General features: G+C 49.7%; 1 protein-coding gene across 1 annotated transcript in view; it reads right to left on the bottom strand.

The window, feature by feature from the left end:
- Window positions 1-13,333, bottom strand: part of AUTS2 (activator of transcription and developmental regulator AUTS2) — a 793,219-nt gene that overhangs the window by 62,175 nt on the left and 717,711 nt on the right. Inside the window, exon 6 of the mRNA XM_030962942.1 lies at window positions 7,488-7,536. Within this exon, the coding sequence (XP_030818802.1) occupies window positions 7,488-7,536 (49 nt within the window). The remainder of the gene's footprint in view (window positions 1-7,487; window positions 7,537-13,333) is intronic.

Raw genomic sequence — 13,333 nt, 5'->3', positions numbered from 1 at the left:
AGCTGAGATTTTGGAAAGCAATAGTGAGATCTGCCTGTGGTTCTCCACTCCTGTTCCCACACTTTGGAAAACAAGGACTAATTCATAGAACTCCATGGGCTTTTGTGGGCAGTCTGCATGATAAAATAACATCTGACTCTGTGGGACTGTTTTGTGTGGGGAAACATTTAAAATATGTCAGGGTGGTGATTAATCATGGAATGGTTTGGGCTGGAAGGGACCCTAAAGTGCTCATCTCACTCCAGCCCTGCTGTGGACAGGGACACTCCCACCAGACCTGGCTGCTCCAAACCCTGTCCTACCTTTTTGAAGGCAAAAGACATTCTTGTTTGGGGGACAGTTGAGAACTGGAAGGAAAAAAAAAGCCTTTTTGCTTTGGTTTTAAGCACCTTTTAAGACTTTATTAAAAAAACAACAAAAAACAAAAAGGAAAAAAACCCCACCCACAATTCCTGTAGATGTCCCTGCAAAACTCCTACTGACATCCAGAGTGTGAGGACTGTAGGATGTGGGATATTCTGGGGAGCTTGTTCTTTTTTAAGCTACAGTGGCTGTCTAACAGCCCTTGCTCAGGCTGTGTCATTGTGCCAGGTGAGGAGGCAGCAGATCCTACGGGAGAAGGGCTTGGTAGGTGACCTGGGGGCTTGGTGGCACAGCTGGGTGTTTGGGAAGCCTGGGCAGTCTCTGTACCCATAGCCACAGCCTGGGCACCCCAGAGCCACAGCCTGGGCACCCCAGAGCCTGAGCACCCCACAGACACACCCTGAGCACCCCAGAGCCTGAGCACCCCACAGACACACCCTGAGCACCCCAGAACCTGAGCAGCCCACAGCCACAGCACCCCAGAGCCTGAGCACCCCACAGACACACCCTGAGCACCCCACAGCCTGAGCAGGTTCTGCACAGCTCTCCTGACTTCAAACCATCTTAGAAGAGAGGCTGGTGGTGCAACTTAGTTGGTGGCTGGGAATGAACCACTTCACTTAATTTATGGCCCATTCCTTCTCTTTTATTTTTTTTTTTTTCCATTTTATGTTCGACCCAGGCAGGGCACACAATCCCCCAGAATGTTCCACGGGGCTGCTGGAGGCAGCACTGCTCCCCTGGAGGGCTGGGGGTGACAGTGGCACATTTTGGGAACACCCTGTGGTCCCCTCACAACCCAAGCAAGGGGCTGTGGAACCAGAGTCCATCCAGAACCAACATTAAATGAAAAATCCAGGGAAGGAGCTCACCTACAACCACAGATCCATTGTGTGGTGTCCTTGGCCTAACTCCTGAGTTAAACCCACTGCCAGGCTGAGCAGGAGTGGCTCTGCTCAGGTGACACCTGATGGAAACCCCTCTGCTGTGCCATTGCTGTGCTTTTCCAATGAAAACGAAATGCATTTGATAAGATAACAAATGCCTGGCAAAGCACAGTGAAGCTATGTAAGGGAGAGAACAGGAGGGGGGAAAAAAACCTTGTATAAGCAGCAAAACAATATAGCTTTATCTAATCTCAGCAACTTATTGCTGCTTGTCTGCCTGTGTGTGTTTTACTGACAAAATAAAATAAATTGAATCAGCTCACACACGATAACATGCTCTTTCCTACCTCATACTAATTGCTTGGCTAATTGATGTTTGTTGAACTTTCTCCATTTCATTGAGTGATTAGGTACAAAGCTAACAGTTGACATCTGTAGGCGCTTAACTGGCGTCTGTAATTACTGTTAATGTTAAATAATTGTTAGTTAATTGGAGTGGTAACTGACTGAATGGAATCCATATTGTGAAGCAAAAAGAGACCTAGTTAAATAAACATACATTTTCAGAGAAAATAACATTTTATTACAAGGGAGAGACTAACAGCAGGCCAGAGAGGGGAGGTCTGCAGGATGCTGCATTCACCAAATCCCACAGCAGCCTCCAGCCTGGACCCCCCAACCACAGGTATGGCAAGGCAGGATTTCTGTCCCCAGAACATTCCTATCACCAGAATTTTCCCATCTTCTTTTCAGCCAATTAGCACAAATTTACAGCCCAACACTGATGTCTTTTTTGAGAAAATCAAATACAGGCTAATCTACAAAACAAATACTCCCTCCATATTAGATACAATTGTGTTGGCAAATATTGCCATTTTGCTCCCTAGCCTGGAATAGTTTGACTTTGCAAAAATCCACAGCCTCAAATGAACTCTTGGTGCATGTGATCACTAACTGACCACAACGGGTACCTGATACCAGCCCAAGGGGGCAGGGATGCCCAGAACAACACCTGCAACTTCTCCCTCTGCTGCTTTGGTCAGGAAAAGCCAATGCCTCCAGGTGCTTGTCCCATGCTGGCTGCTTTCTGCTTCTGTTTTGAATTACTGACCTACATGTTACTTGTGAAGCCTTGACAGGCTCCTGCTTTGTAAGTTTAACTTCAGAATCTGAAATTTTTGGAAGAGGCTACCTCAGATTTTCACCTGCCCCTCTGGGCACATCCCATTATCCAGTGACCTTTTCCTGCAGCTACAGAACAGCTCTGGCACCCCACAGCCCTGGCACCTCCCAGCCCTGGCACCCCAGAGCTCAGCTGGCAGCCAGAGTCCAGCCAAAAAACCAGCAGCACATGGAGAAGCAGAGGGCATGGAAGGCACAGGACTGGAGAGGGGTGGTTTGTGCTGAGGAGGTGCAGCCCTAAAGGATGTTATGAACCCATTCCTTGCTCAGATGAAGCCTCCCTGGCACAGAACAGGTGCCTTGCTCACTGTGCAGTAGAACAAAGCACCATTGCAAGGCATTTATTGATCTTTTTCTCTGCTTCACTCACAGGTGAAGAGTGAAGTGACCCAGCAGGTCTTCTAACCTAACTCAGGGGTACCCCAAACCCAGCCTCTCCAAACCCACAGCTTTTTCCAGGGCTCAGCCTCTCCCTAAGGAGACACTGAACTTCCTCATGGAAAATACTGAAAAGGCATTTGAAACCCACAGAACACCAGCAAACCAGTGACTCAAAGCCACCAGGGAAGCCTCCACCGGAAAGGGGAGGAGATGCCACTGCTGGGGTCACATCACAACTGCCACAAAACCAGGGGTGATTGAGCAGTCCCTGAGGTTTGCTGGCCTGGGGCCAGTTCCCTGCAGTGCTGGGGCTGCTCCAGAGCAGGGGAGGAAGAGGCATTTCAGTGAGAAGAGGCATTTCAGTGAGCAGCCATCCCAAAAACTGCAAGTGAGGCTGAGAATACACTCCAAAAGTGAGTGAGGATGTTCTGTGGATTCCTCCAGACCCTGGAGAGGAGGGAGGCAGCCCCTCTGGCACACTGACTGCATTAACACTGCACATGTGCTGCCTGCAGAGTGCTGGATCCACTTCCATCACCCTGAGAAGCCGTGGGGATGGTTTATTCACGTGGGGATGGTTTATTCACGAGTGAGAGCACCTCTCCACAGCCAAGCATCTCCTGTGAAGGGATCAGCAGGGAAGGAATTGCCAGCTTCAGCTCCCTGCTTGTTTACAGAAACAGATGTTCTAGAGGATCCTCAAGAAATGCTTCACCACAGAAGCCAAGGGGAGAAACAACAACATGCCTGGTTTATTTTAGGGCAGGATATTGCTGTAGAAGCACCTAAAGAGCCAGGGCTTGATCTGACTGGTATTTCAGCCACCAGTGCAGCCTCCTAACCCAGATGCCTTGATCTACCTCCAGCTGAGAGTATAAATATTTCCCTGACAGCTGGTGGTGCCACGCAGCAGAAGGATTCATAAAGTTTACATGAACATCCTGTAAACAATTTGAACATAAAAAGCTCTAACAGCCCAATTGTGCTTCTGATCAAAGGCAAACTTCAATATACAGCACAAATGAAAACTTCACCACTCTGGGACTCATTTTTCCCTTCAGGAAAAGCTGTTTTCCAAGGGTATGTAGGAGGGAGTTAACATAAATGAACCACACAGTCGTAGTAAGAGCTGCCTGCTCTGCAGCTTCAGATGTGTGTATTTAAATTATTGAGAGATAATGGAATTTAATTATGCTGAGAAGTCATGTTACAGAAATTCATGAACAAACCCTGTACTTTGGCTGGGATTAATGGTGCTGAGGTGAAACTCTCAGAGGGTGTGGGGCAGCTCTGCTCCTTCAATAACACACAGACTACAAGCAGCAATCCCGACGGGAAGGGCCATCCCACAGGGAGTGAGGGAGGGAGAGGGGAGCTGCAGGTGGGGGATGCTCTCCTCTGCCAGCTCTGCCCCAGCTCATTCATTCAGGCACTGACAGCTCCTTTGTCCAGCACCACCAAGGCCCAGACCCCTGGGTGCTCACCTCCCTGCACAGGGAACCATCTCCCTGGGTAATTTAGGCATTACAGGCTGTTCCTGCCAGACCCAAGGGAATGCAGGGCTCTGATCCACAAACAGGGACCTCTCCTTCAGGAACTCCTGCTCTGGGGACCCAGCTCCATCCCTCCCAAATTCCCAGCCCTGCTGCACACCTCTGGGAGTGGTGGCAGCACGGAGGTGACAGGGGTGACCCCACAGCCCTGAGGGACCCCAATATCCACTGGCTGCCCTCCACAGCTCACAGGACCCTTCTAGATTCAGTGATGCACCTTTCCATTCAGCTCCAAAGGCAGCCAAGTCCTAAATGGGAGCTGAGAGATTTCTCCTCAAGGGGTTTTATCAGCTCTTCTAGAGAGGGCTGAGGGGGATTTCACTTGGCTCTGGATTTTTTAAATTCTTAGTGTTTCTGAGGAAGGGACTGGTCCACATTACACATCCACACTAATCCATCACTCCTTGAGCCTGAGCAAATCTTAAGCCTTGAAGTCCACAACGAAATGACAGAAAGGGGACAAAATGTATATATGAGATGTAAAATGCTTCAGGATTTGTACCTGCTCTGTAAATACATTACTTCTGTAATTTCTGATACTTCAGTTAGGAATAATACTAAAAAAAATTTTTTAAAAGGCAAGAAAAACCCAAGCAGTGTGTGAGATATTGGTGGCTGAGGGACACCCAAGAGGAGAAGCCATGGACACAGAGGGCTGGAGGCTGCCAGCCCGCCCAGCCTGGCAGGTTTCATCATGATTTACCCAATGCAAATCTGACCTTTCTTACGAGTGACTTTTATTGCTTTTGGCAAAAGCAGCCGTGGACAACACAGTGGGGAAGAGCTGGCTTGGAAGCGAACAGCCTGAGCTGTGGAGAGGGAACTTGAACTCGGAATTTATCAAACTGACAGCCCCCGGGCACTCAGAGCTCCCCAGGGCTGCACTCAGAGCAGGAACAGCCCCCCCAGCCCCGGCAGAGAGCCCAGCACCTGCCTGCCAGCAATTACTGACATTATCTCCAAACAGGGGAGGCTTTTCTGAGCTTCTTTTCCTGATATTTTGTAGTCTGAATGCTAATCCCTTTGACAAAACTGTCCCCTATGCTTTTTCCGTTCTCTTTCCCCTTAATCTCTTTCTCCCAGTGGAAAAAAGAAAAAAAAAGAGAGTAAGGAAAAAAAAAAAAAAAAAAGAAAATACCAGCCAGCCTAGTTTGGCCGCACCTGGATTTGCATTGATTCCTCCCTTGTCATTCATGTTACCAACAGGAATTAGCATATGGCTTTAAGGGGAAACTCAGGAGGAGAAAAGAAAGATGCCATTTTGATGGAAATAAGGGGCAAAGGAATAATCTACCATCAACTAAAAAGCTTATTTGTGTACGGTTTCCCAAGCAAAGCTTCGAAAAGCCCATGTTGATTTTAGGCTACACAAAGAAACCCTAATCCTTTCAAGGGAACTAAATCACCAAAGAAAAGTACCTCTGAAGAAAAGGCTCCCTGTCAAGCATGGGTATTCACATCCAAAGGGATGCCACGAATCAAGCTCCGTAAGTAAACAGCAATAAGAATGTGGGAAATGTGTTTGAGTCAAAAAAGAAAACCAAAGGAAGAGGAAGAGGGGCCTACTCTTCATCAGTCACCTCCCGGGGAGGAGAGGAGCCCCTCGCCCTGGTTACAGGCCTGCACCAGGAATGTGGATTCACCCGGCTCCTCCTGGCCTGGCCCAGCCCCAAGAAAGGGCTGCTCAAATGCCAAAGCTTTTTACAGCAAATTAGCAAAATAAAGATGCAGTCACATGTAGTTTGGGGGCCTGGGGTCACTCCAGACACGAAGCTCTTCCCTTCTAATGGCTGTGCCACCTATTCTCAGCCTCCGGAGGGGCCTGGGGAACCTGTAAATGCCATTAATCACAAAGGATAAATCAGCTTGCCAACTGAGATAACCTGGTTAGACCACAGAAATAATCCAGACTGTACTTCCAGAGGATGCTAATACATGAAAAACAGGACCATGGATCCGTAATGCAATTAAATCCAGGTATAATTCAATATGCAGCAGAAGCCTTCAGAAGCAGCAGCGGATCAGCATGGGAATCCCAAAGGTAACGGGGTCACATTCTGTCCCCAGTTAAACCATCCCAGCTTTGTGGAATTGAAAAGCACAGAGGAACACTGGAATGACTCACTGGAGTGACAAACCAAACACGGGGAGAAGCACACAGGGCAAACACTGAGCAAACCCACACCCGGCCAACAGAACACACCTGAATTTCAAACGAGTCAAATCTGCCTCTTGTAAGGCCAAGAGTGTTCCAAACCCCATCAGATAAACCAGGTTTACAGCCAGAAGCTCACCCTGCTCCAGGCACTTCCCATGTGCTGCTGGAGAAAAGCAGGACACTGGGGTAAAAACCAGCCACGTTTTCAAGGCTTTGAATTACACTTGTTTGTGCAACTCATGCCTGGAACTGCTCCCTCCACCCTCCTTGCAAAAACAGCAACCAGACCAAAAAGCGGAATTAATGGAAAGGATCCCCAAAGCTTTCTAACAAGGGCTCCACGCAGCAGCCACGGGCGCTGATTTAGGGTAAGCTTTCCCTTAATGTGCTGTTATATCATTAGCAGCTCTGTCTTTGGATTGCTGTTTGGAAGAAATTAATGGGATACTGAATATTTAAATGTGGCCCTCTCTATCATTTATTAACTCTGCAGAAAGCACACAGCACAGTAAGCCATGGTTTATGACTATTATCCTGTGAATACTAAACGTTGGCTGGTTATTACTGTCAGCAGTGCAAATTGGCTATTCATAATTCCACGTCTATCATGGAGCTGATGAGTAACAATCAAGTTAAAACATTTTGAAAACTCTTACAGTTATTTAAATGAGCTTAAATTAAAGCCATTTGTAAAATAAACTATTCCCTAATATTGTTATTTAAATTAATTCTGACCTGGCAGGCAATGCATTATTTAAAGCCTATATTTTATATTAAGCAAAGCAATTACCAAGCATACAGAGCACGTCTGAAACCCAGAGAAACATAAAAAGCACTAACAAGCTGATTGCGACATTTCTGCAAGACAAGTTACATTTCATCTCCCATTGAAATTGCCATGAAAAGAAACGTGTGGGGAAAAAAGGAAAATAAATCTGTTTGGGATGTGAATTGCAGCCTCACCTTTATTTGTGACAGCGTTGAACAGTTTCTCAGAGCTGGCATCAGATGCCTGAAAGACCAATAAAAAAGAAGAAAAAAAAGAAGTTACATTTTCTAGCAGTGATAGATTTCCAAGGCACAGGGTATTTATGCACAGGCAGAGGTGTGTATATTTTAGGGAAACAAATCAGGAGACAAAACCAGGGGCGCTGGAAGCGGCAGCTCCCGAGGCCGTGTCCATGAGGTGGTGCTGTTTGGCTGTGCTTCGACGCCCTGCAGTGCAGATATTTCTTTGGAAAGATTCTGTTTCATAAAGAAATGGGGTTTTTCTTCAACATTAGCTGCACAGACAGTGTATCTTTGTACTGCCATTATCCAATACATTCCGACATTGATTCTGCGATGCAGAAGAGTCACGATTTCGAACCAGACAGCCCAGTCTCAGGAATTTCCAGAACTGCAGATTTCTTAATTAATTTTTAAAGTATTTTTGGGATCCCTGCTGCGTGAACATTTGATTTTTACCACCTTCAAAGCAGCGTTGATAACTTAGGTTAGTAATTTCATGAATTGCTGTTGCAAACTCTTTGAAAAATAAAGAGAGTGTCAGGATCAGTGAATATTTCCACGTCAGCTTTGCCTCCCTCAGAATAACTGCTTCTTGACACCTCGCTGTGTAAACTAATAAACCTTTTCTTTTTCATCAAGTCACCTTTATCCAGGGAGGTTTTTCCCCTTAATATTGTGTTAGTATCTTGCCTATTCCTGCTGTTTCCATGCCAGGGTGCCAACTCAGCTCCCTACCCATTTAGAAAGCTTTATTTCAGTTGCACACAAAACCATTGATCTCCCCCTTTCAGAAATTCCAACGGCACAAAACCAGGCAGGGAAGGAACACTGAAAATGTTCATTTTGCAAACACCCTGAGCCCAAAAGCACCAAACACTCAGTTTCTGCTGCTGTGTTTGGGCGCACACACACACAAAACACACACAGGCAGCTACAGCTCAAACTTCTCCCACAAAAAGCACCCAAAAAAGCACAGAGCTGTTCAATTCTGAAGCCAGCCCCGCTGAGAGCCAGGCTGCTCTTGGAAAATACAGGGAAAACGTGCTCAGGAGCAGAACACTGCAAACAGGGTTAAAATGTAACACTTGAGAAAGATTGTAATTTTTCCCTAGAAACTGTTTTCTTGCTGGATTCAGTAACAATAATTGAAAACACTGGAAAGCGGGGCTGTGGGGGTTTTTTGTTAAAGGGAAGGAATTTCTCAATTCAAAACCAGATAAAAATCACCAGACAATCAACAAATATGTTCGCTATCTCGACTGCACTAAAAACTTGGATGTGAAACTCCCGATAAATGAGTGAGACATGGCTCAGACCATGCATCACAGTGTAGGAACACACTGAAAAAATTTGTTTGCCATCAAGTTAGTGACAGACAAGATTTCCATGATTAATTATCAAAAATAGCTGTATTCTTTTTCAGACTTTAGACAAATTTTACAAGATTACTGCTGGCTTATTTGAAAGCCGAGCTGGTGCAATTTCGCCTCAACTAAATACCTTGTAAACACTGGATTTATTACCCAATGATGGATTTATTAAGCAGTGACGACTTTCTCTAAATTAATGAAAATATGTGAATAATGCACAAATTGAAGAGATCAAGGGGCCATGTGCTTTAAAGGGCAGCCCAATGTTACTCCAACAAGAGGCTCAATGCTTTCCCACCCTTGCCAATCAGCCTGCTTAAAAATAATCTTTCTCAGTGAATTTCAGCTGTTGTTGTCTTCTCAAATGCAGCTTTTCTCTGAAGTCAAAACTCTCTGAACCAGTCCTTCTTTTTAGAAAGAAAATCCAATTTTAAAACCGAACAAACTTCTTACAGTTTCAGCTATTACTTTATTTTACTGTTTCAAAACCGAACAGCACGGGGAAGCTCCACAGTTCCTATTCGCTTGATTTTCCCAAGCACTACAAAGAGGAAAACATCTTTTTTAGGAAGTTTGTTTTAATGCCAAGCATAAACCACGAGATTGCTTTTGAAGCCATGGTTGTCCAGGTGCAATCTTTTCCTGTGCTGTCGCACACCACAGCCACAAGCAGGGCTGTGCCACCTGGAAGTGACACACCTCGAACAAAACGCAGCCTGCCCGGGGACTGCTCCGGAGAAGCCTGGCAGATGATAATCCACGTAACATACATCTAAAAAAGGAATTATTTTACAATGACAAAGCTCGTACAAGAGTGAAGCTCATTTTGCATTACTGACCACACACAACTGAATGGAAGAGCAACTTGAAATAACTACACTGCCTGCGTTACCGTGAAAATAACCTAAACGCTGGCTGGAGCGGTGAGATGAACTTGGCCTTCCTGTTTCCTTACACAAAAATTGGGTTTGAAATACAAAATAGCAATTAGGGTGATGTACCGGTGATACAGAGGCGAACACAATCTCTGCCAGCAGACACGCAGCGTATCAATTTCCATACAACTATTATTTTTCCACAGCTAGGCAGTCACATCAGGCAACAACACTAAAGGAACAAAAAACCCAACTGATTCAAAAACCCGCAACAACTCAGCACTGCCCCAGAAGGATGAAATTCGGTGCCTGTGCAGTGCTGACTAAACCCCGCTCCGCACTGACAGGAATCGGCGCAGACAACAAAGTGCCTTTATGTGCACGCTGGGTGCGATGTGGCCGAACCTGGATGCTCCAGCGGCGGAGAGGAGCTCGGCTCTCCCTTCCCTTCCACCAACAACTCTTCTTCCTTCGCTCCCCTTTATCCCGATCTTCCCCGGTCTCACTTGAGCAGCTGATGAGCACAGTCTGCTGGCACCGTGACATCTGGGGACAGCACCGGGTTATCCGAGGTGCTGTGCCCGAGGAGCTCCCTCGGTTCCTCCTGCACAGAGCCGGAGCTGCTGACACACAGTTCCCTTCCTCGCACTTGGGCCGTTTTCCCTTACAAATCCCCTTGTTACCAAGCGCAGCTTAATCCTTTTCACCGCGAAATGAAACAAGTCAGCAATCTCTGGGCTTAAAGAAAAAACCCCCAACAAACCACACAGAAAAAAATGACCCAAAGAGTATTTTTCCCTCACCAAGGAATGTGCTGCCGTTCGAGGGGATGAATGACTAAAATATTTCCTGTCCAGACAGCGCAGTCTGACTCACTGCTGGCACGGCCCGGCCCCGCCGCGGCACTTGCACCGGCCCCGCACCTGCCCGCGGAGCCAGCGCGGCCCCGCCGCCCCCTCCGCCCCGGCCCGTCCCGGGCTGCCGGGGCCCGGCGGCCGCTCCCTCCGGCCGCGGGGCCCGCAGGAGCCGCAGCGACCCCCGGCCCGTGGTTACCTGCTGTCCGGGGGCTCCGCGGGGCGGCCGGCCCGCGGCTCATGGCGGTGCGGCAGGGACGGGCGTGTGCGGCAACTCCGATCCAGCGCGGCTCTCAGCGTCCCGCGGCCAAACCCCAACTAATCCTCCGCGGGGAATCGACTCCGCGGGCCGGCCGCGCGGGCCGCCGGGAGGGCATCCTTCCCGGGCCGCCGACCCCTTCCCCGCTCCCGCAAGATGGTTCCCGGCAGGAGCGAGCGGAGCACGGCGTGCGGGGAGCGCGGCGGGCGCGGGGCGGGCGCTACAGAAGCGGCAGCAGGACAAAGAAAACCATGTGCGGCGGCGGCGGCCGGGGACAGCGGCGGCACCTCCGGGTGCGGGGCGGTGCGGGGCGGTGCGGCCGCGGCGCCTCCTCCCTCCCTCCGCGGCTCCAGCGCCGGCGGCTGCGCGTCCCTTCCTTCGGGCGGCTTTTTGGGTTCTCTTCCGCTGTTTGCCGGGGCGTTTGGGGGACTAATTGTTTTTGTTTTGGTTAAAAAGTCATGCCCGTCCTCTCCCGAGCCAAAGCGGGCTCCCGCCGGGCGCCGTCCCTCCCGTCGCGGCCGCGCTCAGGTGAATTCCATGGGGGAGAGGCAGCGGCCCGGCCCCGGCTCCTCCGGCCCCGGCGAAACAGCCTCGCAAGCCTGTAATCCCCGCGGGGCGGCCGCTCCGCTCCGCTCCGCTCCGCTCCGCCCGGCCCGGCTGCAGGCGCCGGCCGGACCCCTCTCCCGCCCGGCTCCGCTCCGCACTGCTCGGCGCTCCCGGAGCCGCCGCCGCCGCCCGCCGGCTCCGCCCTCCGCCGGCCCCGCCCCGCGCTCCGCCGGGGACCCCGCGGCGGGGGCGGCCCGGCCGGGCGGGGGAGGCTCCGCGGGAGCCGCGCTCCCTCCGCCAGCGGCCGGCCCGAGCAGCCCGCGGAGCTGCGCGGAGCCTCCGGCAGCGGCTCCTCGGCGCGGAGCGAGGAACCCCCGGAGCCGGACAGTCCCCCCTGCCCCGGGATGGCGGCACACGCACACGAGCATCGCTTCCGATAGCTACACGAACATCACTCTCGAGAGCTCCGCGGGATGAAAACACGATCGAAAGCATCGTATTGCATTTAGCAATTTTTTGGTTTTAACGGAAATTTAATTTTCTTTTTATTTATTTTTTTTTCTTTAAAGCGGGAAAAGCCAGCGTCCCCAGCTGCAGGCAGGGTGGCCTGCTGGGGACCCCGGCTGCTCGCTGAACTTTGCCTTCTCTCTGAGCCCCCCGTGCAGAGACTCGCCTGACTACTTCCAGCACTGAACATTATTGTCAACGGGCAGTGGATTTCCCGCTCGCTGCAGGTTTTCCTTAAGTGCAGCACACCATTAGTAATGGCCACCGCGAAAATAAACGAACAGATACGTGATGATATAAATGATTATTCACTGAAGCACAGCACTCGGAGCCAAATGATGTTTCCTGGGAAGATGAGAGGCAGTTATGCACATTGGCACAGTAGCTGCATACGGTGAGATGTTTCCTGGGAAAGAGATAGGTGCTAAGAGGGGATTTACGGGCTTGCAACACCATGCCCAGGGAGTGTTTTCAAGATTTCAAACCTGGAAATGGGTTTCAATCCCATACCGGGCTAGGAGTGCTAATGGAATTAAACTCCCATGGGTTCCACTTGAATTTGAGCTAAATCCTCAGAAACAAGGTTGACAAGTCCTATTCACTCCAACTCCTGTGGCAGAGCTCAGCCTGGAGGAGGTGATTCTCCTAAGGAAAAGATGGGAACTACCTATACCAGCCAGAAAATGAGTGCAGAGCAAGAGCTGTGTGTGCCTGCTCAGCCTTACCTGAGTCAGGATTATAGTTATGTGCCCAAAATCCAACGGCAGCTTGGAAAGATTCACGTATGTCCTGGCTCAGCTCCAAGCTCACCTCAGGACGCGGGGTGATGAGGAACTGCCCTTCTCCTGGCCCCAGGGCACCCAGGTGGCTCTGAGCTCTCCCCAGCAGTGACAGGGTGCAGGGGGCTGCGGTGGCTCTGGTGGCCCTGAGCAAATCCCACAGCATGTGAGGGGAAGGGGGAATCAGGATCTGACTGTCCACACAAGCACCAGTGCCATGATTCAAAAACACCTACCAGTTACCCATGTAGAACGACACGATTTTATGGAAATATTTCCCCTTCGTTCCTCATTCCATATGATCCATTTAAGAATCCATTTAAGTTTTCCTCCTCAGTGGCTTCTCCAAATTCTTATCTGAAGTGCAGTCCTACTGACTGTGGTGGTTTCTGCTGGGACAGTGCGGTGGGAAGATGTACAAATAGCAATAATGCCTCACAGGAGATGAGCACAGCCAGCACAGCTCCAGAGTCAGAGCATGGCCACAGACACCACAGTGCTCTTGTGCCACAGCTGATCCAGGGTGGGAATGCTTTGGTGAAACTGGGACAAATGGTCTCTAGCGGAAAATTGAAGAATTGTGGCCAGCCTCAGATCCTGGTATGGCA

Source organism: Camarhynchus parvulus, chromosome 19 (genome assembly GCF_901933205.1).
Source record: "Camarhynchus parvulus chromosome 19, STF_HiC, whole genome shotgun sequence".
Taxonomy (NCBI): Eukaryota; Metazoa; Chordata; class Aves; order Passeriformes; family Thraupidae; genus Camarhynchus; species Camarhynchus parvulus.
The sequence above is the reverse complement of the archived record's forward strand: the minus strand, read 5'-3'. Positions and strand labels throughout refer to the sequence as shown.